The 27,519-nt window shown below is 27.9% G+C and overlaps 4 protein-coding genes and 1 non-coding gene across 7 annotated transcripts; 1 reads left to right on the plus strand and 4 right to left on the minus strand.

The window, feature by feature from the left end:
• Window positions 1-177: 177 nt before the first annotated feature.
• Window positions 178-3,857, minus strand: LOC113551335 (phenylalanine--tRNA ligase beta subunit-like). 2 transcript variants are annotated; one of them, XM_026953520.1, is made up of 12 exons: window positions 3,781-3,857; window positions 3,577-3,665; window positions 3,465-3,520; window positions 3,253-3,407; window positions 3,115-3,181; window positions 2,722-2,988; window positions 2,481-2,660; window positions 2,224-2,399; window positions 1,877-2,165; window positions 1,608-1,818; window positions 1,383-1,541; window positions 178-361 (listed from the first exon to the last, which is right to left on the minus strand). In XM_026953520.1, the coding sequence occupies exons 2-12, from the start codon at window positions 3,632-3,634 to the stop codon at window positions 210-212; spliced, it is 1,770 nt and encodes a 589-aa protein (XP_026809321.1). In that variant the 5' UTR covers window positions 3,635-3,665; window positions 3,781-3,857; the 3' UTR covers window positions 178-209. The 2 variants fall into 2 exon arrangements, with proteins under 2 accessions (XP_026809321.1, XP_026809319.1); XM_026953518.1 differs by having other exon boundaries at window positions 3,577-3,842.
• Window positions 3,858-6,058: 2,201 nt separating this feature from the next.
• LOC113554942 (pre-mRNA-splicing regulator female-lethal(2)D-like) lies at window positions 6,059-9,207 on the minus strand. 2 transcript variants are annotated; one of them, XM_026959045.1, is made up of 5 exons: window positions 8,520-8,874; window positions 8,231-8,367; window positions 7,827-8,008; window positions 7,607-7,761; window positions 6,059-6,732 (listed from the first exon to the last, which is right to left on the minus strand). In XM_026959045.1, the coding sequence occupies exons 1-5, from the start codon at window positions 8,593-8,595 to the stop codon at window positions 6,170-6,172; spliced, it is 1,113 nt and encodes a 370-aa protein (XP_026814846.1). In that variant the 5' UTR covers window positions 8,596-8,874; the 3' UTR covers window positions 6,059-6,169. The 2 variants fall into 2 exon arrangements, with proteins under 2 accessions (XP_026814846.1, XP_026814845.1); XM_026959044.1 differs by having other exon boundaries at window positions 6,170-6,732; window positions 8,731-9,207.
• Window positions 9,208-9,365: 158 nt separating this feature from the next.
• Window positions 9,366-15,696, plus strand: LOC113554940 (E3 UFM1-protein ligase 1 homolog). The gene is made up of 13 exons (XM_026959042.1): window positions 9,366-9,802; window positions 9,883-10,028; window positions 10,360-10,604; window positions 10,676-10,868; window positions 11,179-11,325; window positions 11,592-11,767; window positions 11,846-12,025; window positions 12,119-12,259; window positions 12,505-12,734; window positions 12,793-13,066; window positions 13,124-13,281; window positions 15,203-15,417; window positions 15,485-15,696. The coding sequence occupies exons 1-13, from the start codon at window positions 9,723-9,725 to the stop codon at window positions 15,601-15,603; spliced, it is 2,304 nt and encodes a 767-aa protein (XP_026814843.1). The 5' UTR covers window positions 9,366-9,722; the 3' UTR covers window positions 15,604-15,696.
• Window positions 15,697-15,921: 225 nt separating this feature from the next.
• LOC113554941 (rab GDP dissociation inhibitor alpha-like) lies at window positions 15,922-18,888 on the minus strand. The gene has a single exon (XM_026959043.1). The coding sequence runs from the start codon at window positions 18,502-18,504 to the stop codon at window positions 17,176-17,178; it is 1,329 nt and encodes a 442-aa protein (XP_026814844.1). The 5' UTR covers window positions 18,505-18,888; the 3' UTR covers window positions 15,922-17,175.
• Window positions 18,889-24,031: 5,143 nt separating this feature from the next.
• Window positions 24,032-24,112, minus strand: Trnal-uag. Its single transcript has one exon. It is a non-coding gene; the product is annotated as a tRNA-Leu (tRNA).
• Between the last annotated feature and the right edge of the window lie 3,407 nt (window positions 24,113-27,519).

Raw genomic sequence — 27,519 nt, forward strand, 5'->3', positions numbered from 1 at the left:
ATAATATATATACAGATACAGATCTAATTTATATCTAACAGACCATTAGTTTTTTTTATGGATTATTAATGAAAAAAGTTTATTTTTACATAATATTGCCTTCAGTTTTCTTTAATAACCATTAATGTCTAAATTATTTTTAATTAGAGACAAGCTTACTGATAAATTAAAACAAAATAATGTGAAAATAAATATTTTATTTATTATTTTTACAAAAATGGTTCGAGATTTATTTCAAATGCTGAACATGGCATGGTTAGTTCATAGGCAGTAATCACTTCAGGATGCAAAACACCCATCAATCCAATGACATTCTCTTTATATATTATTTGTGCACAACGACCAGGGAAATAAGTCTCATCTGAAATAAATATACATACAAATAATATATAATGCTATATAGAAATTTCCAGGTGCGGATACAAGAGGGTACTATGGGAGCAATGCCCCCCCCCCAAATCACAAAAAAAAATCAATTTACTTTATTAATGTTAAACAATGAAAAACATTAAATTTTTCTATAGTTTAGGATCTTATATTTGTTTTTATTTACATTAAATAATAATAAATACATTGTTTAGCGGATAGTGTTATTTATAATTCTGTAATTTCCAATTGTGCTGACTGACGACACGACAGATGCCGAACAAAGTATCAGAATTTTTTTTCATAATTCTATGTATATTTATGTGCTTAAGAAGATGGTGTGATTTAAAATTAAATATATCTTAATGCATACATATTATAAATTATAATTTAATAAAATTATTGAGTTCGCGACTCGTGTTGTATTGCAGCGCAAACCAATTTTTTTCATTATTATTTACAGAATCTCTTTGAATAATTAGTGATTAAGTGTGAGACCCACACCATATTATAAATAATAGATGTATTTTAATCAACTTTTTTCACATACTAACACATATTGTAATAATAATTTATTAATGAAGAAATAGTTGTATAGATAACATTTACAATGAAAATTTCTTCAAATAAACATTGAATATTTTGAATCAATAAAAACAATTATTGTTGGTTTATAAATATTCAATAGTTTTTACTAATTGTTCTTAAATAAAGAGGAGAGTTCTTTTCGACGCACCTACCTAGTTTTTTTTATTAATTTTTAGTTGTAAGTTAATTCCTTTACAATTTAAAGAAATGTTTATAGTAATAGCATTGATTATGTATATAATAAAATTAAAATAATAAATATATATATATATTGTATACATAATTGATGGTAATAATTATAATATAATAATATAATTATTTTAGAATATATAATGCCCCCCCCCCCCAATAATTACTCTGGATCCGTGCCTGGACATTTCATATAATATAGTCTAATATTAATTTATTATTATTTAATATTTTCTTACCATTAGCAGCTTTAATTTGGTAGGTATTGCCACTTTCAGCAGAAAATTTTATGTTTAACATTTGCATTATTCGGTCCATAAGGCCATGGACAATTTCAAATCCTGGAGTTTTACCATAATATATGGCACAAATATGTCTTTCATTACGAGCCCCCACTTCTACGATGATAAAATGTTAGAAACTAAATCTTTTAGATATTGTATGATTTGTAAGCAATTACTTACCACTGGTGACATCTTTAAATACCACATCTGTTACTTCAAATAATTTCATAGGTAGAGGCATTTTTTTATTAGCTGAGGTAGTTTTCAAGAGCCCTGATAAAATATTAGTACGTGCTACTTGAAATTCCAATGTTTTTGGGTTACTTATGCATACAGTACGTTGAGTATCAAATGGTTTTCGGAGTTTTGTTGACACATCATCTTTAGAACACTATATAATTCAAAATAATAATTAGTGTCTATAACAAAAGAATTGCCAACAAACTTACTAAAGAGAACGTTAATACTTCATTAAAACCACAATAAGCTATTTCATTTCTGATCTTATCAGACAGGTTATTTATAGGCAATTGAGAGCCTACCGTAGTTGTTTTTGGTAATGTTTTTGGTATATTGTTATAACCATAGGCAATAGCTACATCTTCATATAAGTCACATGCATGAATAATATCATGTCTAGTTGGTGGCACTTCAACAACAACCATATCTGATTCTTTCAATACATTTGATTTCAAACACATGGACGATAAGGCAGATGATAGGCTATCTAAATTTTCACTACAAATTATTTCTTTAAGAGAATATTCTTTAAATTGTATTATAAATTTTATAATACCTGATCCCTAAATATGAATTCACTTTCTTCCGATTCACTGTTTCTTTGCGATATTTCAATTCTGGGTACAATTTTACCAATCCATCTGGGTATACAACTTCACACCTTTCTGCTGTGTACTTATTTAAACAGTATTTACTGAACATACATAAAACTGTGTCCAAAACAATATTGGCCTAAACAATAAACAAAATAATCAGATTTACAATACCAAAATTGAATCAAGATTAATTAATTAATTATTAACATAAACATACTTTCTTTAAATCAGTTGCTGTACACTCAATAAAGACATTTTTGGTTTCTAAAGTAATCCTAGAATGATGACCATTAATTATCGGAGGCATTGATAGTACTATTCCACTACTATCTGTAATGACTGGATACACGCTGCTATCTTTAATTATACTCAAATATTGTTTCAATTGAGCATGTGTCTAAGGACAAAAAGTCAATTAAATGTCAGATTCCTAGTAGATATTAAAATGTTTTATTAACTGAATAAATATCCATTAGTTTTGCAGCACTATGAACTTCTGTTTGATTCAATGCTTTGAATTTGATATCTTCTGGCGGTAAAGCATCATATGTGAACGGTCCTTGAATTGTATCTAAATCATGGGTACCAATAGCAACAAGTGAACGCTTTCTACAAATATTCTGATGCAGTTTGTCTTGCAAGTCTATGAAACTGGCATATCTCGCTGGATTAAAAGTAACATCTCTTAACACGGCTGCGACGACATAAGGCCGAATTTGTTTAGTCTATATTAAAATAATAAATAGATTTAATGTAAAAACTAAAAGCCCATACTAAAATAATAGCAAAATATAATAACGCTAATAACCCATTTAAATCAACTTCTATATTCATACTAAAATTGTACTCACATTTGGTTTAACAAGTACTTTTAATGGTTTTTTTGACTGAATGACTTTATAACGAGGTAATTCCATCCTAAAATGATTTAAATAAAATGTCAGTAATTCACGATATAGAAGAATTAGATAGGTAGTTCTTTAATTTACTTATTTTGGAATACAAGTAAAGCATCCACTAATCCTTCTAAGCATAATAAATCATAACGGTTGGCTGGTATGTCAATTCTATAAATTGTATCATCAGAAGCACCTTCAGATTTAGACTCGCTTTGTTCTTTGGAGACCATTTGCTTTTCCGAGGTCTAAATTTGATCTCATTGTAAAATATATATATTTGAATAATGATTAAAAATACTCACCACCTCGTCAAGCTCCAATCCATACGAAATGCACAAGTTGTCAAACTCTTCATCGGCTAGAAATGAGAATACATTTAAAACAACAATCATTTGATAAATCGAAAAAAATTACTGTAAGTCGTTCCAAGAGCCTCAAAAAGCAGATCCCTTTTAATATTGACTGTCGGCATTTTTCGTGTTAAATGAAACGTACGAAAAAAACTAAAAAGAAACAATAATTTGCTAAGTTAAGTAAAACCTTATTAATAACTTATAGTTTATTATGTGTGGATTTAATATATTATGACGAAGTCACTAAATAGTAAATAGTAAATACCAGTTGCAGGCTGCAGTACTACAGAGACGCAGAATTAATCAGTTATATGCCCACGCATTCTACGTCCAAACAAAATATAATAATAAATGGAATATATTTTGTGATAATATGATTGATATGTTGTTATTATCAATTATCACGTGTACATACATAAACCGGCTGATAACAAAACTCGTTCATGGTTCTAAAGCCAAATTCTCTTAAATTCATTCCTATCTAAAGCCGTAATGGTTACAGAATTGAGAACATCTGTGTTCACTCCATAGTGCTTTAATGTATAATGAACTAAGAAGATTACCTGTATTCCATGGAAGATTCTACTCATACGTAACATATACGTACTAGTCAGCACAGCTGTTTTGACGACTCAGTTTGAAAAATGCATTATATCATAGACCGATGTTTAACCTGTATATCTTTAATCGTGCTAGTCAGATACAACAGATTACGATCTTAATTTATATAAAAAAATATTTTTGATTGTTTTCCAAGTATGATTTTACGTACATACAAATTTAAAAAGACTAAAAAACACTAAAAATAGCTGAAATATGCATTTTTTCTAAAATATTACAAAATATGCAAATTTTAACTCAGTATTTAGCTTGGCCATTTCATAAAACAAATTTATAACACCTGAAATAATCTACGACCACTACAAAAACATGCAAATGCAAGCCCCGAACCCTAACTAAAAGATTATATTAGTATTGTTGTTTGTCAAATTTTGTATTTTGATGAATTAAAATGATACATAGACAATAGACGTATTGTAAGAAACTGCCCTAATAAAAAAGTCATAGAAATCCTGCATTCGTTTTTTTTTTTTTAAGTAATAATTTAAACATTATAACCACAGAATATATTAAATTTAATCTAATTGACTTGCAATTATTAGTTGCGCGTTAGTTGAATTGAAGGTTGTAGGTTTTAATAGGCAATGTACTCAGATGCAAATGCAATTGCAACTAAATAATTGTGTTATGTCTCAAATTGTTCGATTTAGTTTATATATCAGTGATTATACCATACAATAAACATACACTAATTCATTGTGGTACTGCACGTTTAATTTAAACATTTAATATGTATACCAATACCAAAGTACTAAACCAAACGTGTCTAAATCAACAGCATTATTTTTGATATGAAAAATTTAAAATCAATGCTAGTGAAGGACAATAAACAAATATGATGACATCTTTATGTATAAACAGTCCCATACTTATGTAATGAAAAATTATGGGAATTTTCTCATGTCATTTAAAATCATTTAGAAATTACTTAAAACGACCGTGTGTACAGTAAACTGAGTGAAATCACCCAACACATCGACAGCTTAAATCCAAAGAATTGTTTAAATTTATCCTGGTTTTGAGTTTCAATTGTTATACATTTATTTGTTTAATGTTTATTTTTAATAGATTGATCGATATCTATATTTAATATGAACCAATATTATGTAAAAACTAAGTTTAGTATTAAGCCTTTGATGCCACATAATATTATTATAACAATATAACCTATATTACAATTACAATAATGGTCTAAGTGAGTAAAAAGTATTTTCATAAATAGTTTTTTTCCATAAAAACATTTGAATTTTGAAAATAAATAATTCAAACTGTTGTCTCCTATAGAAACTTAAGGTAGAAACACTTTAGACTTTACAATATACCAGCATAAAGTAAGATTGAGGCATGTTCTGGACATGCCTAGATAAAATAAAAACAGTCAGATGTATATTTAAATTATTTAATCTGTTGTAAAATATAAATAACTTAGGCATGGCTTATTAAAACACTGAAAATATTATGTGAAAAGTCCAACATACAAATCAATTAACTTTATTTTATACTGCCGTAAAGGCGTAAAGACAAACCTTTAAATTATTTAAATTATATAAAATATATTGTTATCAAAATATTATATTTTTTAACTTGTATTACGTTATATCTAAAATGTATAACTGGAAAATATAAAATATGTTAAAAACTTGGTAGTTCTAGAATAACACATTAGAAAATATTGTTTGGGAGCTATTAAGTATTATACAGTATTTGTTCCATTCATTTAACTTATTTATAGACCTTTTGTAATACCATAATTTATTTTAAGCCAAACATCAACTCTGTACTTTAATTAAGATTGTATTGAGAAAATAGTCACATCATTGTAAGTCTCGCAATTAGTTAATGGTTCCTGTCAATATGTAACATCAAAGCATTAAGGTATAAAAATTATTCTATTAAATTTCAATAACAATATTTTTTTAAAATTATTTATTCAAACCTAAACATAAAAAATTAACGTTGAAAAATAATTCAATAGGTATTTTTATCAACATTCCATTATTGATAAAAGAAAAATAACATTAAAATAACAATATTTATGAACCATTGGGTAGTCCATTAGCTACTTCTACGGGAGTCTTCACTTCAATATTTTTGGGAAGCTCACTTTTTGACTTTTTATGTACTACTTCACCTTTGCTATGGGACCTTTTTTCAGACTTTTTTCGTTTATCTTCATTTTTACTTCCATCTGATTTGTGTTTACTTTTATGTACTTTAGGGGATTGCTCACTTTGGACTGTACCTTCTGCTATTACTGGTCGTATTTTTTTTACTTTAGCAATAATACTTTGACCATCAGTTAATTGCTTAGATTCTTTTGGTTTATTGTGTTTACTTGACTTATTATCAGGTTTTGGCAGGTTTTTGACCAATTGAGTTGGTATTTCAGTTTTTGATTTTACAGACATCACAGTTGCACTAACATCATCTTTTTTATTACCGTTAACAATAGATTTTGGATTAGTTTCTTTGTTTGCAGAATTGTCAGTACTTTGAACAGAAGTTTTATACTTCTGAAGTTCATTCTGTAAGAAGTATATTGTACTTTGCATTCCTTCAACATCTTCATCCAAGTCTTGTAAAAATTCATCCAATTCTAATAAAAATAAAATAAATGTTATATAATCATTGTACATAATAAAGAAAGATTCTGCTTAAAATCTGTGTGCCTACATGACATCAAAATAATTTGAGATATTTACAATGCTATTTAAAATATGAAATTTAAACACTCAAATACTACATTTTCCTTTATGTTTAACTTTTTTTACAAGTTCAAATGCCAAGACTTAAAATAAAAATTATAATTTATAACTATTTTAAAAATGATTAATTGCTGAAAGAAGAACCTTTATATTAAAAATAATAAAATTGATTTTGTTAAAAAATAATTTTATGTACATTATTCTTGGTTTTGTGTGTATGTGTGCATGTTCCTCCACATATATCTTATAAAGTACTCTTAAATTATTTTTTTGAATTTTCAAAGCTACAAACAAACTAATATGCTATCAGAAACCTCCTTTAAGAGGCTGCCAGCACATTGTTTTCTCTCTCTGGCCCATGTGCAAGTTTATCAATTTGACAATATATTATGTTTCAAAACAATTTAAACATTTTAATTTTAATTTTTTTTTTATATTGAAAGTCATATACAAATTTAAATAACAATAAAATAAAAAACTGATGATATGTCATTCCCTAAAAATATTATTATCTATAATTTTTGCAATTGGTGATTTTACTCTAAGTTTACTCAAAAATCATAAAAAATGATTTGAGGTGAAAGCCTTTATCTAAATTACATGTTGGTCTGAGAGAGAAAACAAATATTGTGCTGACTTCCTCTTAAAGTTTAAAATTGAAGCATTCTTTTCTACTAATCACTTATATGTTTAGAGTCTAAAATCAATAAAGAATATAAATTAAATACAAGAAAATATATGTACATTTTACTAGGGCTATTTTACCTGACTGTGATTTTTTAACTTCTTCACTCAAGTTTTTTTGCAATGCTAATTCACCTTCAAGCTTAGCTACTCGGCCGCTATTTACTACTTTACCAAGTTCTTCATTTTCCTGGTACAGTAAACGACATTTTGCCATCAATCTTTTTCCAGTATTACTGCCAACATTATTATTTGATTTTTAATTTTTTCAGAATTTTAAATAATGATAAACTTAACTAACCTATCTGGTGTAAATTTCCAGGCATTCAATTCGCTTTGAGTTTCTTCCAATCTAATTTTTGTTGCACAAAGGTCTTGTCGTAATCTTTGAATCAAAAGATTTACTGCTGGATCTTGTAATGAACATTTTAGTGAGGATATTGAATTGCTTTGAATAGAATTTCGCATGGCTGTCAATTGTGCCTAAAAATTAATAACTTATTTTTATTAATAGAATTCCTGGAAAAATGATGAAAATGATAATCATAAAATAAATTGGTTGATAAATAATCCTCACAATTAAAATATTTTTTTATTATTTTGATTCATATTAAAAATCAAATCAAATGTATATTACATATGTACATGAATAATAAATATCATTAATTTTAATTATTTATAAACAGAATATGTTTAAATACTAACAGCATATTCTTGTATTTCTTGTTCTTTAATAGTCAATTTTCTTAATAAACATTTTTCTCGTAAAACTAATTTACGAAAATCTTGGTCTGTCCGCTCTCTCTTGTCACACAAAAGGTTACATCTAATACATATTGTAGCTGAAAAAATCATATATTTCAAAATAATCACGTCAATTAAATAATAATGAGATTTAATAGGTGCTCAACTGTAGACCGATTGAGACAAACCAAACATGTTTTTTTTACTTACGAACATGAACTCCCCAAAAAACACATTTGTAGTGACCTACCTTTAAAAGGTAAAATACCCACTGTCTGAAGGAAAAAGCTTAATTTGCAGTCAGTGACGAATAACAACAAAATCATAAATTTTTTTTATACATAAATAACCGTAAAATGTAAATTAATTGTTTATCACTTTTTCGTATTAAGTATGTAAATAAAAATGTGAAAATGTAATTTTTTGTATGCATTTCGCAAATCGCAATGAGAAAATAGTACCTTCGTTCGCCTTTGCTTCTAAAACGCGAACGCGCGACATAGCGTTTTTATACATATCGACAATACGCTGTCGCGGCAACCGGACCATATTGTCATCATCAACGATGTCCACTTGTCCAAAATCTGTTCGATTTTCTTCGACCATATTTTCGCACAAAATCGCACCAAGATACAAAACGTTAAATTAAAGTAGTTACGAAAACACTTCAAACGAAACAAGTAGACACTTCCATTAACAAACAGACGATTCTCTCAGTGAATTCATGGTTCATCTATCAAAAACAACATACGTCGGGATAATATATTATGTGTTCATAATATTGCAATTGAAACTTGAATTTACTGGAAAAACATTTCATAAGAACAGAAAAGTGTTACTTGTAAGTTGTAGCAATAGTAATATAAAATACATTTAACAAATCGGAAAACCTTATTTTGAATACAGTCAAATTAAATAAGTATTTAGTATTTACTATTTAGTAATTACTAAACTAAACAAAACAAATCTAAAGAGCAACAATAATACAATACAACAATATTATTCACTATTAAGATTTCAAAAGTTGGTACAATTTCGTTGAGGTTAAGTTCTTATCAACGTTAGTTTTTCCAGGATTCCGTTGGACACTTGGACCCACGGCCATAGACAAGAATACTATCTATAGCCGTGCTTGGACCCCAACTTTTATCACGGGGTTCAACTGTACCATAGGGTAAGAACTGTACCCATCCCTTCGTAGATTATATTGTTATCAATGTCGTGGCACTAAACGTTTATCGTGGCAATATTATCAATACTACTATTACAATTTTAAGTTGGGAACTTTCTACTTAGTACTTACGAGTTAGTTGGGTCTTGGGATATTTTATTTCGTCTAGGTAGATCGTAGCTGTTGAACTTCTTATGACGGATCATTTACTGATCGATATTATCGATTATATTATTAATATTAAGTATTATAATAAGAATCTGAAAAATTAATTGATTCATCATGTCATCGAATGATTGGAACGAAGTAAAATTGTTGGCGGCTGACTTCCAACGTATTCAGTTGACCACATCGTCCCAGAGGTAATTTTTATTAACATATAGTTTTCTTTGGGATTAGGCAAATAATCACATTTTATTTGGTTATTTTTTTATCTTCTAAGACTAGGGGAAAGAAATTGTGTGGAAATAGTTGCAAAATTGATCAGTACCAAGTTACTAGATGTAGTGTTCACAACTGATGGTAAAGAATATGTAACACCAAAACATTTGACAAAGGAATTAAAAGATGAAGCCTATGTCCAAGGAGGTGTGTATTATAAGTATCTAAATATTTTTAACAAATATTCTGTCATTAATTTGTAAATCTGATACATAGTATTTTTCAAATATTAAGTGAACATCCATAATTTCCACAATATCCCATAATTTTGCACACTAAGCTGTTAGTTACCTAGTTCACTCCTTTGCTTGATTATTTTAACAATGAATATCTAACACTTTATAACAAAATAAATACGGTTATAAATAAATATATATTTATTTATTATGATATACTTAAAGAAGAAAATTACACTACACTTTTATTGGTCGTTAAAATAAAATTTACTTCTGTCTAGTAATAAGAATATATTTTCTAGGTCGTATAAACATACTGGATGCTGCTAGAGCTTTAAAAGTTGATCCAGATGTTGCATCAAACTTATGTGAAAAATTAGCCAAGGATGAACCTGATGATTATAGTATTGTTCATGGTCAATTAATTGGATTGACTTACTTAAATCAGATTGCTGAGGACATAATTGACAAATTAGAACAGAATGGACACATAAATTCATTAAAAATATCTCAGCAATTTGATCTGCCTGTGGATATAATTGATTCGGTAAAATAACAATTTTTTTTAATTTAATCTTTTTTTTATTATTGTATAATAATAAATAATTTAAAATTTAGATGCTTGAAAAACGCAATAAAAATTTGGGATTTAATCTACACAAAAATAAAAACAATCCTTACTTATACTACACTGATTCTTACTTTAATTCTATTAAAAGAATTGTTAGAGGAGCTATTCTAGCTATTACTCGTCCAGTCTTATGTACAGCTATAATAAATCAATGTTCCCTTGATGAAAAGGAATTTTTTAGTAAGTAAAATGATATGTCATCTTTTACTTAAGCCTTGTTCAATATTTTTTGTTATCTTTATATTTACTATGTAATATTTAGATATATAATGTTAACTCAACTTATGCAACATGTACTTACAATTACTAAAACAAATTAACATACATTTATGTTATTATTTTTAAGTTGTACGCATAACATAAAACACACAAAACATAACTCATGATCATCTCTATTGCTTTCTTCTTTATCTAACTTAACCTAATTAATAAAATAAATTATTTTAAAAGGAAAAGTATAAATAATAATGATTTAATTTGTGTATTTTAGCTGTGTTTGAGAATTTACTAGCAGAAAAGCAAATACCTGGTATGTTGACTGATCGAATTGGAAATTCATGTACCTATGTTCCAAATATACATACTAAAACTCTAAATAATTGGGTTATGAATTTTTACACCAACAATAACTATTTAGGTATATAGTTATCTTAGTATCTTATTGATGTTTGTGAATTTATGATAATTGTCACCAGTTTTCATAGAAAAGAAACCTTAATGACTATTTTTTCAATTCCAGTATTTTGAAATGAAAGTAGATCTTTGTAGCATGAAATACAGTTTGTTTCATAACCCTTCAAGTATTATTTAAAATGTTCGTTTGCAAAGTGAACAATGTTCTATTTCCTGGTGGCAATTGACCGTTTGTAACTGTTTTAACAATTTTATTTAAAATATCTGCAGATTATGAAGCAATGAATAGCGTTGGTATAACTGATCCAATTTCTTATATATCACGCATGCAACTTGGCAACGAATTAGTTGCATTGACCACATGTTCTGTTGGTCCTAAAATATTAGATGATATTTCTGATGCTATAGAAGAATGTATTTCCAGCGGAACTTGGATTGATATTATGGTTTGATTTATCTCTTTTTCAGCCAATTATTCAAAATATTTTTTTATTGAAATGTAAGTGTATACAATTTATGTTTAGGATTTTGTGCCAGTAGTTTTTGACTCAAAAGACGGAGTATTGGTTTTAGAATATTTGTTGAAAAAAAATAAAATATCTAAGGGTTTTCAAATTTTTGATGATACTGCATTGGTAACTGATAAATTTATAGAACTGCAATCTGAACGTATAATCAATACATTAGATACAAAAGTAAAAAAGGTATAGTTAACTATTTTTGTAGACTACATAATGTTTTTTATAATTATAAATTATTAACATTAAATTTAAGTGTAGAAATTATAATAATTTCAGATTATTGAGTCTGGAGAATATGCAAATGCTTTGATAAATTGGAAAATTCAACAAAAGCTTGCAGAAGATAAAAATCCTGAGCTTAGCCGAAAAGAGGAACGTAAAAAAAAAACTGGTGGAAAACATGGTGGTGGAACACAGGTAATTAATTTTGTTTAAAATACATAAACAACTAATTAAATTATAAATTAAAGTTTTAAATACCATTTAACTAACCTAATTTAAATTGTTATTCTTACTTAAGGTATGCTAAATTTGCATGTTTTATAAGACAGAGACAACACATGCAGGCATGTCCTCTTTAATTTTAATTTTCTTGCATTAACTTCCTACTATTATTTATATTTGTTCACAACAATATAATTAAACAAGTTTATCTTATTTAGGGACGAGAAACTAAGATTAAGGCCGTTAAAAAGAAATATGGACAAAAATCAAAACTACATGATTCTGATTCTGATGAACAAGAAAACAAAGTAGTTTCAAGTGAACATTTTATGATAGAAATTGTTAATGCCGATGAAATTAGAGAAAATTTAGAAAATGAAGAAACATTTAAAGATGTTGACGAAGAAAAGAATTCTTTAATAGAAAAAATTGTTTCATATCTTTACCCGTAATATTTAATTAAATGAAAATACATAACAAAAATGTAATATGCCTTATTGTTATAGAATCTTGAATAAAGAAGCTCTAAGGAGATCACAAGAAATTTACGATCAAGTAATGGCAAACCGGATGGGTGATCGGCGTAAAGTGCATCAAGACTTTCGAGACAAACTCTTATTACTTTTGTCTGATTTGCATCAATATGTTAAAGGTATTCAAAAATTTGATAGTGCTGAAACTCAAGGACAGCTCACATCATTCTTATTGAAATCTGTTGGTGGAGAGATTGTAGAAATAGTAAAATGTTATGTGACACAAAATAAAGAACATAACTCAGAGGTATTATCCCCTAACAGTAATATTAATTTTAATTTTAACCTAAATTGAATTTTTCAGTCAAAATCTAACCAATATGATAAACAAGTTGAAGATGCTATTGAAAAACTACAAAAATCATTGACATCTAAACTGATTGATGATTTCCATGAAGCTGTGGATGAGTTATTGTCTTCTGTAGATATAGTACAAAAAAAACATGATCGTAAAAAAGAAAGGTACATATATATATATATATATACATTATGCATTATTAAATTATTTATATTACTCTTGTTATTAAAAATATTATGGGAAAATCTGATTTGGGTCCATGATAATATTTTATACAACTCAAGTTTAATATCTTCACATAATGACATAACCGGACAGTTGTCGTCGGTAACATATTGAAACTAGTTTGTAATCAGTAGACCCGTACGTGTTAAAGCTATAAGTTTGAATTATAGTTGTTGGTAGTGTTTGTGTGTGCTTTGTAGTGTTAAAAATTTAAGTATGGATTTTATGTCAAGGGAAAAAGGGAAAAAAATTATCATTGAGGATGGATTTAAATTTCGCTTCCACAAAATGTTGCTAAATAATATACAACATTGGAAATGTTTTTGAAGTATGTGTCAGTGATTTTTATAAATATCGTACACTTTAGACATGATTGAGAAATGTAAATGTGAGCATAATCACAAAAAATGTGATAGAAAGGTTTTAAATAGTTAGACATTTAGCAACTTGGTTAAAAAAAAAGCACAAGAAGATATTTCTGAAGCTTATTAGATCCGAGTTAAAAAATTGTGATATACATATAATAAATATGAATGATTTGAAGTAAATAAGAAATAACATCCATTATGCTCGTAAAGTACTGTATACAAAATTACCTAACAGAAGACAAGAAACATATAATTCTTCAAGTACAATGAACATGAATTTACATAACTACAAAAAGAGACAAACAATTTTTATTTTATAAAAATTTGATAGACAGTATCAGGTTTTTCTACTGATACTAACTTATAAGATTTGTGTAATGTTACAAGAATATACATGGATGGGATGTTCAAAAGCTGTCCAAAATTCTTCTTACAACTTTTCACTATTCATAGATTTTGTAATGGATTGTATGTATCATTGATTTTGTTGATATTACCCAATAAAATATTAAAAACGTACACTAAAGCTTTCCAGTATATTCACTATATTGTGAGTTATTAGCTCTTTTAACTAAATCTTCAACCTACTGAAATTGTTGTCAATTTTGAAGTGGCAGAGGTCTGTCAAGTATCTTTGGCCAGATGCTATGATTAAGGGTTGCAGATTTCAGGAAGCGCAAAATTGGTGGCGAAAAATTTAAAACTCCGTCAACCAAAGACAGACATATAAAAGTTCCGATAATGATACCAGTGATGAGTGATTATCTTAAGTGTGTTTTTAGTTTGTCGTTTTTGAAACCAGAGGTGTTTGATTGTTTTATTGATGATTTAATGACCATCAAACCAGTAAATGCAATAATCAATACATTTTGTGATTTATATTCTAGAAACATACATTGATCCAGATGCATTATTTTCTCCTAATATTTGGGCTAAGTTTGCAGCAACCACAAATAGTTGTGAAAGTTTTCATGCAAAATGAAATGCTAATAGCATACCTCAATATTTTGGTTTTAATTAAAATTTTACCTGGAATTCAGAGTGAAATTTATATTTCACTTTGGAGCTCAACAACACAGACGAGTAAAAAAACAGGAATAAGAGAATAATTTTTGAGAGAAGATGGTTTCTTTGGCCAGTGGAGAACTAACCTAGTTAAATTTTGTGAATGATGTGTTTTTTAAACACTCCCTAATTTAAATTATATTATAAACTATTACAATAAAAAGAATAAAACAAAATATTTTAAGTTAATTTTATAATAATTGTATACTAAGGTAGGGGTACAACAAAAAAAAAAACAAAAGAAAAAATGCTAATTGAATAATAATTTTTACATCAGCTGACTGTTACCTTTGTGTCTTCTGAGTTTTGAGTAATGCTAATAGGCTGGACCCTACTCTAGGTTATCCAATATTATTACCTTCACATATTTTTTTATTATCCAATAATTACTCCTATCAAATTTTTAACTATTTGTTTTATTTGACAGAGAACATTTACAAAATAATCGTCAACTTCTTTTGAAATTGTTATCGGAGATTGAAGATGATAGTGCACAAGTGCTATTAATTGCTACACAAATACTTTTTCAATCTATTACACAAACAATGATTAAAGTTTCTGGGAAATTTGTGTCTGTCCTCTTGGGATTTTTACAAAAACACTTAAGCGATCAAGACTTTTCTGCTCTACAAAATTATCATGGTAAGATTTATAAGATGCCTTTTTTTTTAAGATATTCACTAAAATAGTATGTCATTCTGCTTTTAAGATCTTGTTGTGCAACTTTTGAAAGCTGATGATCCTGAGGAAAAAAATAATATCAAATCTAAACTTGAAGAAACTACGTGCAATGTGAAAAATCTTGTGATAAATTTTAAGAAGTCTTAATTTTGATTTAAGTTAATAATTCTTAAGTTGATTTTTTAATGTTGTTTGGAACAGCTAAACCTGATATATTAGATTATATTTACTGTGTACAAGTGTTATTGGATTTAATAAAAATTATTTTAAAATTTAATAATAGTTTACGTCATAATCAAATTGTATAATAATCATGCCGTATCAAATATAATTTGACAGCGATAAGAATAAATTATCATTAAGAATATTAGAATTTGGATAAAAAATACGCATTTACAATAATTTTGTTTATTGTGTACAGGTAAAAATGTACAATTATGTTGAAATGTAAAAATTGTTCATCATTTGAATGATGTAGAATACCACAATGTTTGTACAGTTCTATTGATTTTGTATTACCATTCACAGATGTGACACAGCATAATCATAATCTATGCAATTATATTTGACTTACTTATAAGTGCTTTGAGCTATGATGACATTTAAAATAAATTAGAATGTTTACTGTGACCTTTCCTGAACTTATGTTTTAACTTAATAATGTTATTAATCTATTAACATTACAATTAATGCATAATTCTCAAGATTTGAAAGAAAAAAAAGAGGATTAATATAATTATGAATAATATACTGAGTTCATGGAATATGACTACTGTCAGCTAGCATGAAGTATGATTTAATGCCTTCTAAAACATTATCATTGGAAATATTTATTTAAGACACAAACTGCAAACAATATGCATAATTCAGTAGAATTTGTAATTAGTTATTATGATACTTTATAGCATTACGTATTTCACTATTAATAAATACATATACATAAAATCAATATCAATGTACAAATAAATTGTTGATTCAATCACAAACATAATTTCAAGTCGTTAAGTCACTATATTTTATATTTTATATTATGTGGCGACATCAGTTCTATAATACTAATTAAACGATTTGATTAAATATCTGTTGGCGATAGTGATAAAAAAACAAAACATAAAACTGTACATTGTATAAGCAATAAACAATTAAAAAGTATTGGTTTAAAGCTAAACATAAGCATACTTGTGCACGACGGTCAAGGCGACTAAAACAGCGAACAGAAAAGGCACAAAAAAATTAGAATTTTTTTAAGTTTATTAAAATTGTATATTGACACCACAAAATTTTTTATACATAAAGAAAGTCGCCCATTAGCATAATTATGTGATAATGCCAATAATGTAAAAATGACAAAAAAAAAACAGGTACAACTTATAATAAATATTTTTTACAAAAAGAATGAAATAATAGAAACAAAATAATAATTACAAAAAGTTGTATAATATTCATATATGCTATATATTTGTATGATTATCTAAAGGGTTTTTAACGATAATTTTGTTTTAAATTAATAAGATATTTCTACCATAATATTCTTAACTTTAGGTACCTACTTCACCCATTGGAAAAAATTTCATAATTTGACAGTAATGATAATTTCAATTCTCAAAAAAGATTTAAATCATTATTTTGGCAATAAACTGATTACAAGATAATATGAAATAGAAACAATTTTTCATTGAGATATAATAATAATATATGATAAAAATGCATTTTTTTAAATTATTGAACATCATCACTTTCTAATTTAATTTTAGAAAAATCAAATTCTTCTCCGGTAGCTCGTTTATAAATATCCAAAACGTCCAAGCATGTTGTCTCAAAATGCGATGTAGCATCATACGACTTTGAAATAAATACTTTGCTATCTTTTCCATCATCAATAGGTTCATAATAATCAGAAATAGATACAAATTTCTGTTTAATAGGTCCCAACAAGTCCAAACCAGGCTTGATTTCCAATTCTGGGTTACTAGTTTCTACTTTGGAAGAAACCATAGCAATAAACCATCCTTGTGCAGACACTTGATGGGTGTTACTTACTAACGAAACATAGATATCAGACTTACGGTTAACCTGGTTCTGTGGAATTATGATCTGAGTAGAAAGCGCGTCACGAGTGTTGGGTATAGGATGATTCAACAAACATATGCAACGGATTACTTGACCAGTTTTTTTCACTCTTTCTTTTACATAGGACGGGTCACAGAACACTTGTTTACATTTAGCAACAACACCGCCACTTTTAATGCCAACAACACTAGATCCTTCAAAAACAATTTCATCGACGGGAGTATTCAACATGTAAGTACCACCATAAATAGCACTGAGACGAGCAAAACCTTGAGGCAGTTCCCCGAGCCCGTATAAAGGATACAAATACGGGCTTTTTCCATAACGTGCAAGAGAATCGCTGTACAACTTGATGCGTCTGATCAAATTGGCGGCAGGTTCATTAATGTAGTCGTCATTCAAATAGAGAGCTAGAGCATGACCGGTGAAGTCCTGAGTGTTCTTGTCCAAACCAAACTTGGTGTACAGCTGATACGCAGACATGCGCTGCGGGTCAACATCCTTCCATGTCTTGGGGTCGTTCTCCTGGAAGTCTTGCACAAATATCAGGAAATTTCTGAACCGCCTCTTCTCGAATATTCCCATCAGATCCGATGACAGTGCTTCCTTCTGGTCAACAGGTACCTTGTAGATTTTGCCACCCTTGTACACGTAGCTGCCCTCGACCGACTTGAACTCCAAGTAGCGCGTGACACCTGTATGTATAAGCAGCTTGACCAGTAAACCATTGGCCATGAGGAACTTTGGCACCAAGTCGACATTCCAATCACGGCCGCGCCCGTGCTCCTTTTCATCGGGTTCCTTCACGCCAAATTTCTGGAACAGCTCCTGCAGCGGCGTGATCGACGCAGACTCACCACCGTAGTATTTATTGCGGTCAACGTGCAACACTTTTTTACCTGAAACCGACAGCATACCGGACAGAATGCACTCCTTGAGGCCGGTGCCCAGCACGATGCAGTCGTATTCTTCATCCATCGTAATTTGTTAATTATAGGATGCGTCAAACAACGTATTGTGTGTCCTGACCGGACGCTGTGCCCGGTTGAATCTTTGATCAGATTTGTTCGGAATAAACCAAAAACGCGAAATCAAAAATGATCAACGAAAAACTATTAGCACACTATTAGTAGATTACTGTAAATAATTAATTGTTATTAATTATTATTATCGTTCCACACGTTTGTGTCACGAACCTATGTTTTTTATTTAGACGTGAACAAAAAGAGTTAAATGAAACGTCGAGTTGTTGTGATATACACTATAGTAAGACACAATAAGGTGTACACTAATATAGTAATATTACTATTATACTGCTATACCGCTATACCACTATAACAAGATACAAATGACGTCGACGAAAATTCGTCAATCGGAAATATCAATAAAAAAAAAATTGATAAAACGCTGGGTAGCCCGTCAAGGTCACACTGTTTGGTACAGTGTACACAAAGAAAACATATAATATGGACAACAGATTCTCCACTGAGAGTACAATCACAACTACAGTAGGTACAACTATAATACTGATTGCCACTGCAATATTAAAATATTATTATGAAATATTCATGGACCAATAGCCAATGTATATAGTATTAGCTATTATGATGTATAATGTCTTTATCTTTGTACTTCAAAAAAAAAATGACAAACCTAAATTTACCTTAAGTAAGTTAATTTAAAATGTTAAGCAACTCAAAATAATAAAAATATCTATAATAGGTAAAAATCATTGATTATAAATACTATTTATAATCAATGGTAAAATACATAATATACTCGTAAATCATGATAAATACATATTACCTTCAAAGCTCGAACATCAGTTAAAATTAAGTTTTACTAGTAAATGAAATAGTTAATTAATTATTATCAATCAAAAATAAAAACTAATTTTAATTTTTAAGCATTTGTTAAAATAGTATCTATTATATTTTTTAAACGAATCATTCACTATTTTGTGTACTAAAGGGTAAATAGTAAATTATATTACAATTTGAAAATTCATTGTATAATTTAAATTAAGAAAGACATTTCATGAAAATTTATTATTTTTATTAAATCTATAATATCAACACCGACAATACCTATTATTCAATTCAGTGACGTGTATAAGGGATACCCCCCCTTGAAATGTATGGTTGGTACGGTCATTGATTTTGATTGTAGAATTAATTGGAATTTAAGAACGGAAATTTTTTTTAACTCTCTGAAATTAATTTCTATATATACATTATACGCCATTGATTCAATCGTGATTTAAGAGCAAGAAATCTTAAATTTAGATTTTTAAAACAATCTAAAGTTCAAGATTATTTTTAATCGTACTTTTAAGTTATACGTTAATAATAATATCAAAGCTGTCCAAGCTCAACTTACGGTATGTACAAAATGTATTGTGACTGCTTATTGTTAATTGTTTTATAAATACTAAATAACTACTTCAGAGACGTACACTGGGGGATGTTTCAGGTGTTTAAACACCCCCTTCAGAAATATTTAGTTTTAGTATGGTTATTTACTTATTCTATTTTAATGTTAATTGTCGTATTGTACTTTAATAGACAGGTATGTTATTACATTGTGTTTGTGAAAAACCGTTTAAAGCAAAATAAAAATTTAATACTAACAAATTAAAATAATTAATATAATATGAATAAAAATAAAAATTACTTTAACATAAAATTGTACCTATTGTGTATATTGACGTGGGTACAAAAGAATTCTATAATATACAGACACGAGAAATACCTAAGCTATCCATGACGGAATAATTACTGCAGTTATCTTATTACTCTTATGAATATTATAAATAACAACGTCTCTCTTATATTTTGTTATCGACAGCAAGGCCGTACCTGAGGGAGTTTGGGGTTCAACCCCCCTCCAAATTAATTTCCAGATACGGCCTTGATCGACATTAACGTAAATGAAGAAATAAATGAGATGAGAAAAAAGTCGGAAAGTCCTTTTAAAAACGTGTTTAAACAAGCTACGGAAGTGGCAGAAAAAACGGTGTCCAATGAACATTCCTCGCCGTGCTAAAAATCAAAAAAATTGTGAAAATTATGCAGAAATTATCAAGAATCATATTATTGTAAATAGATATTTATAAACAAATGTGATTCAACACTGCATGTACCGATCAGTTCATCGATTTTTACGTATTGGTGCTATACGCTCCCGGTATTCGTAGCTCCTAGTGAACGCTCCGTTTTCTTCCCTTCGAATACTTTTAGTGTTATTTGTGTTTAAATATAAATACAAATACTTTTAATTACTAAATTAGATATTATTGTACATTTATACCTACATGATTACATTAATCACTTATGGATATTGGATACTCAACATTTTTAAAAAATGATAAATATTTAAATTAAATAGTTAATGCCTACGTATAAATAATTTATTTATAGGTTTAAGAATTTCAGGCCGACCGTGGTTAGCTCTTTTTTTATCTGAATTTTTGTTAAAATCTTATAATACATTTTTCTTTTATATTAGAAAATGTTATAGGTACCTACCAGAAAAAAAATTAAAATAATTAAATACAAAAATATTGGTCATTACAACAGTAAAACGTAAAAAATGTACCTTTTAAATATTCTAGGATAAAAATACAAAAAAAAAGTATTTTTAGAGTATTTAAAATACCAAAAAAATATTTAAATACAAATATTCGAATAGGTACTAGGTACTTAAGAAGATTGAAAATAATACGTTGCAAACTCGCCGGACAAATTTAGTTTGAAAACAAATAATTTTTGGCCGTACGACCTTTGACACGACGTTATAAATATATTATCACAAGCGGAAATCCATTGAAAAAGTTGGGGGGCTACGATTTTTCTCATAAACCAAAGCCGTTAGGAATGTATTAATTGTATGCAATGTATATGTGTAATGGATTTTATTTTCATTTTCATTTAGTGAGATAGATCTCTAAAACTGGAGAGCGAATTTTGTTGTTTGGGGTCTTGTCAGATTCACATTGACTTGGAGAAGTGCAATAAAGATTTTCAGAACTTTATATTTTATAATTAATACACTACTGAGCTTCAAAAAAAAAAATTAAAATACATTTTATTGGGAGTTTTTTTTTATGTTTTTCAGCTTTATAGCTTTGTAGAAAGTTAACGATTGAAGATAAAGTTCTGAAAATCTTCACAGCACTTCTCCTAGACTAAGTAAATCTAAGAAGACCCCATATAACAAAACCCGTTCTCCAGTTTCGGTAATCTACCACTCTAAATAAAAATCTAACAAAAAATAACAATTTTTTTTAACTGTAAAAATTATTATACACAGTGATTCTTTAATCATAAAACACTCATTATTTCAAAAAGTATTCATGTTTTTAAAAACATATTTTTACATAGTTTCAAGTTTTTAAAAAAACAACGATTTTATTAAAAAATTATATTTTTAAATATTTTTTATCCTTATATATTTTTAAGATTTTTACTTTTTTGAATGACTGAGTTTTATTTTTATTGAATAAATGGCACCTTAAATGTAGGGAAAGGATAAATAATAGAATACAGTAGCTAAGCAAACTAAAATGGGTAATAAGAGAATTAATTTTTTTCATTTATTGAGCACTGAAAATATTTGTAGCAAGTCTATAGTTTATCATACGCATCTTATGCATCGAACGTAATTAAAATGGACATAGGTACTTGCGAATTTCGGAATGCATTGCGATAAACGCGTTATTAAATTGTTCACATTGGCTGCAATTTGGATTTACATTAGACACAGCGTAACGCGTTACGGTAATAACTTTAAACAATATTATTTTATTTTATAGGCAAGTTGATTTTCACGGATGAATTTTTTAAAACATTTTTCTATGATACCAATAGAAATAAAAAAAAACGTATGAGTTAATTTTGAAAATGCTGCCCTAGCTAAAGTGCCGCTTTAGGCAGGTGCCTAGCTCGCCTATACCTTGAGCCGGCCCTGGCTGAGAAGCACGGTGGACAGACTCTGTTAACATTTTAACAACTACAATATGTATTTTATTGATAGGTTTCATTAGAATATAAAATCGTTTCTGTTGAACAAAAATTTGCTATGTCGTACGTTTGTAACATATGTTATATTATAATACTATAACACAGAATAATATATATAATACTAGTACTAGTGTGATATCAATAACTCATCAATATAATAATCTACGTATAATTATATATTTTAAAGAATGTAACAAAATAACAAATTTAATATGAAATAAAAATGTATTTATAAACATTAAAATATGTAAATATTATAGTTTAGAGTATTTAAACAGCAAAAAATAATAATTGCTAAAATTGTTCGGTTTATCTACATCAATGATATTGTGCATAATAATATATTAAAAGTTGAATACCTCCGAGTTTGTTTAAGATCAATCGAGAATATTAAATAATTTATTCATATTATCTGAAATAGGTAAAAGTATATTTTAATGTTAAAAGAGAATAGGTTAATATAAAATATAAATTAATATTATGTATAGGTATTTAAGGCATTTATTAAAATAATAGAGGCTTAAATTCTCATATATCTGTTACTGATTGTAATTATGATCGTATATTATACACTAGGTACATTATTGATGGTTGTTCGGCTAATCGTCTAGCTATATCGTGATCAAATTTGGCGATGCATAAATGTTGGATACGGATCCACGGACCAGTCGGACCACGTTGCTCCACAAGTTTATAGCTGCTAGGTACATCACCTTCGATCCCATCCCGTCATCGACGATACCATATATGAATGTCTATTGTCTATCAAAGTCATATTATATTATATTAGTTATACTATATTTGTATCACAAACTAAGATAATTATATTCTTTTCATGGTTTATATAATGTCGTAATATATTATAAATACGGCATCGGTTCTTGCAGATTTTCAATTCGGTCGCAGGTGATGACCATCGTGCAATGGTGATGTATAATGTTATACTGACTGGATAACATAGTTTTTTTTCTACATCAACAAATAACATTATTTTTATTTACATAATGTAATTATATTTGTATATATATTATATATATGTATACAAATACAATCACAAAATGTAACACACTACACACGTAGGTATATGTGAAAATACATTTTCAAATATTACAAAATCGAAAATCTGAGGCAGTAACAAGACCGTATTTGAGGGGAGGTCCAATTTGTCTTTTCTACTTACAATATTTACCATTTTACCTAAATTAAAAAAATATATTTTTCATACCTAGAGCTTCTCCGTGGACATTTTGGACAATACTAGGGAAATGTTGCAGTTATTTTTTTAATTTCTATGACGCATAAGAAACTGAAAAGTATACCTTTCATTATGTAACATTGTTTATTATATTTTAGATTTTTACGGCTTTAGATTATTTTTTTTTTTTTGTGTGTCATAGTTACATCTTGAAGCGGATAAATAAGAATAACAAAAATTAGTATTTAGCAAAATATATATATAATTTGCAAATAAAATTTGATTTCTTTGGCAGCGGTGGGATTCGAACCCACGCCTCAGAGAGACTGGTGCCTAAAACCAGCGCCTTAGACCGCTCGGCCACGCTACCTCAGTGAACTTTTTTGCCAAAATAGAGGTACTTTCGTTATGGCACAGTTGATTTTAATTTTTCATAAGTATCTTTTTCATAATACAAATCACTTCAGTAGCCATTATAATTTTTCAACTATATGTTATTCACTTACTCTATTAGGTAGGTACGGGATAATCTGCAATTTATGGTTTAAACTATAATATAACTTAAGTAACGAAGGTGCAAATAAAATCATTAAATCGGATTATCACGGATTCACGCTAAATTGTCGTTTACTCTTACTCCTGCAGATTTACATAAGCACAGTAGCATAATCAGGATTTTTTCACCAGTAGCGTATACAGTAGTTCCCCAATTAATGTCCAAATTTGTTAGTACACAATGGACAAAAGTTATGGTTCAAGGGGGGTGTCCAGACACCCAAAACACCTCGCTTGGTTGCGCCACTGCATAAACAATATAGCTTTTAGTAAATAGTTTTAGTTGGGGCAGGGGCGGATACAAGGGGAGGCATGGGAGCGATGCCCCCCCCCCAAATCACGAAAAAAAAAATCAATTTACTTTATTAATATGTCAAACGATGAAAAAAATTTAATTTTTTTATAGTTTAGGATCTTATATTTAGTTTTTATTTACATTAAATAGTAATAAATACATTGTTTAGCAGATAGTTTTATTTATAATTCTGTAATTTCCAATTGTGCCGACTGACGACGCTACGGATGCCGAAGTATCAGAATTTTTTTTTCATAATCTTAAATATGTGCTTAATAAAATGGTGCGATTTAAAATTAAATATATCTTGTTGTTTGAAATTTGATGTTTGAATACATATTATAAATTATAATTTAGTAAAATTATTGAGTTCTCGACTCGCGTTGTATTGCCGCGCAAACCAATTTTTTCATTATTATTTACGTCTGTGTCTCTTTGAATAATTAGTAATTAAGTGTGAGAGCCACACCATTTTATAAATAATAGATGTATTTTAGTCAATTTTTTTCACACACTAACACATATTGTAAATTGTAATAATAATTAATAATGCAGAGATAGTTGTAGAGATAACATTTACAATGAAAATTTCTTCAAACAAACATTGAATATTTTGAATCAATAAATACAAATTTAACGAAATATGTCGAATATTTTTCATAAACAAAAAGAAAATTAGATTTTGCTTTATAATTATTGTTGGTTTATTAATATTCAATAGTTTTTACTAATTGTTCTTAAATAAAGAGTTTTCTTTTTAATGCACTTACCTAGGTTTTTTTTATTAATTTTTATTTGTAAGTTAATTCCTTTAAAATTTAAAGAAATATTTATAGTAATAGCATTGATTATGTTTATAATAAAATTAAAATAATACATATATGATATATATATATATATATATATATATATATATATATATATATATATATATATATATATATATATCGTATATATAATCGATGGTAATAATTATAATATAATAATATAATTATTGTACAATATATATCAGGGGTGATCAAATTACGGCTCTCTTCATCGACGTATGCGGCTCGCGGTCTTATTTACAAAAACCAAAATTTTAATTTTTTTTATATACATTTATAAAAAAAAAAATATTTTATTATTATTTTATAATTTCATATTTCGTTATTTGAGATGTTTATCGGATGTTAGCTATCTTTATTAATTTTGTGGTATAAAAGTATAGATTAGATCAGCGGTTCTTAACCTGTGGTCCGCGGCCCCCTGGGGGTCCGCGATACTCATGTTGGGGATCCACGGCAGCTTTAAGAATATTAAAAATGAAATAATTTATATTACAGTTTTATGAAAAATTAAGTTTAATAAAAATAATTATAAATGTGTATGTTTTTTTATGTCTTCTTTACATAAAATAATTATTATAATTTTAGTTATGATAACATTCGATGTTTTGTAAAAAAAAGGTATTCAACAAAAAATTGGTAGGGGGTCCATGATTTCTAAAAATCTTTCATCGGGGGTCCGTGTTCTATAAAAAGTTAAGAACCGCTGGATTAGATAATTTGGCTCTTGATACAATTACATTAATATATTATGTGACTCGCGTACATAGTCATGTTGGCCACCCCTATTATATATAAATGCCCCCCCTAATAATTACTCTGGAACCGCGCCTGAGTTGGGGTCGTATTAAAGGGAAGACAGGTTGGGATCAATTGCCTTTCCTCATAAAGTATATTTGTTTAAGCTATTTTTTGTGTATAAATATAACCTGATGTAAATTTTTTGTGTGTGTTGTCAATTTTTCGTTAGAAAATTAAACATTAAAAGTATATTAATTTTTGTATTTAAGTGAAAAACAATACTACGCGTCTATGTTTTCGACACATGCTGAATAACAAATAAGAATATTGAATAATGATATATTTTTAAACCTCAAATTAATATTTAATAATTATAATATAATTTAAGAAGTGTCAATGGTTGCCCCCTTCTATCACGCCTCCATGTCTTGTACAGTTATACATATAAAATTTAAAATTTACTTATCGTATTATACAGATTGTAAATATTTTCTTAATAAAAAAAAAAAATTATAATATCATTTGCCCGTTTTCCCAATAATAGGTTATTGGTAGTTTGTTACAATGGTACGCTGTTCTTAAAGATATGAAAATTATGACGCCTTTGCCCCCCGTTAGACACGGCTCTGCACGTACATGGTAAATTTTCGTTCACCAAGTAGTATGAAAAATAATAAGTATTTGAAAATACTCATAATTCACTTAAGAATTAAAATATCGTAAAAAACCTACGAGAGAACACGGATGTTTTTACCTAAAAGTTTGATAATAGATCAATTTACTCTAATATCAAAACTAAAAGCACACTATTGAAACTAGTGAACGAACATTTACTATGCCATACGTGAATAAGACGGAGACAACACATGGCAGGTACGACGTCCTCTTAAGACATTTATGTTCTTTGTTATTATTATCTATTTTAATCTAAATGTTAAACCTCGTAAATATTTAAAAATAAAACTTAATATAACGTTTTTTAAAACCAAATTGTTCTCGATTGGTTGAAAGTATTTCCAAGATTACATGACTATTAGAATGAGAGATCATAATACATTATTTTTAATCTACCTTATTATGTACGAATATTAACCAACGCACAAGTATAATAATCACAGTTTACATAATATTTTTTTTAGAAAAAACATTCGATTGACTCGATTGAGGAAAGTTTGGTCTTTAAAAAATTAATGTTATAATTATTTATAAATGTTGCCATTTAGAATTAAATTATAATGATAAAAATCAATAAATGTTCAATGTTGTTGTACATTCTTTTTCTAAAAGTTGTAGTCATATCAAATGCTTCAATACTTGGTAACCATAGCTCCTAATAAAATTATATAACACGAAATTAAC

The sequence above is a fragment of the Rhopalosiphum maidis genome, chromosome 2 (assembly GCF_003676215.2).
Source record: "Rhopalosiphum maidis isolate BTI-1 chromosome 2, ASM367621v3, whole genome shotgun sequence".
NCBI lineage: Eukaryota > Metazoa > Arthropoda > Insecta > Hemiptera > Aphididae > Rhopalosiphum > Rhopalosiphum maidis.

Excerpts from the sequence above, each read along its gene's own strand:
- LOC113554942 (XM_026959044.1), bottom strand. The coding sequence starts at position 8,875 with ATGGTCGAAGAAAATCGAACAGATTTTGGACAAGTGGACATCGTTGAT. Across the intron at positions 8,009-8,230 it reads AAGAAATACAAGAATATGCT|GCACAATTGACAGCCATGCG; the intron begins GTTAGTATTTAA and ends ATTAATTTTTAG. Across the intron at positions 6,733-7,606 it reads AGTTAAAAAATCACAGTCAG|AATTGGATGAATTTTTACAA; the intron begins GTAAAATAGCCC and ends TATTTTTATTAG.
- LOC113554941 (XM_026959043.1), bottom strand. The coding sequence starts at position 18,504 with ATGGATGAAGAATACGACTGCATCGTGCTGGGCACCGGCCTCAAGGAG.
- LOC113551335 (XM_026953520.1), bottom strand. The coding sequence starts at position 3,634 with ATGCCGACAGTCAATATTAAAAGGGATCTGCTTTTTGAGGCTCTTGGA. Across the intron at positions 3,521-3,576 it reads GGCTCTTGGAACGACTTACA|CCGATGAAGAGTTTGACAAC; the intron begins GTAATTTTTTTC and ends TCTCATTTCTAG. Across the intron at positions 3,408-3,464 it reads GATTGGAGCTTGACGAGGTG|ACCTCGGAAAAGCAAATGGT; the intron begins GTGAGTATTTTT and ends GATCAAATTTAG.
- LOC113554940 (XM_026959042.1), top strand. The coding sequence starts at position 9,723 with ATGTCATCGAATGATTGGAACGAAGTAAAATTGTTGGCGGCTGACTTC. Across the intron at positions 11,768-11,845 it reads GAACTTGGATTGATATTATG|GATTTTGTGCCAGTAGTTTT; the intron begins GTTTGATTTATC and ends ATTTATGTTTAG. Across the intron at positions 12,026-12,118 it reads TAGATACAAAAGTAAAAAAG|ATTATTGAGTCTGGAGAATA; the intron begins GTATAGTTAACT and ends TAATAATTTCAG.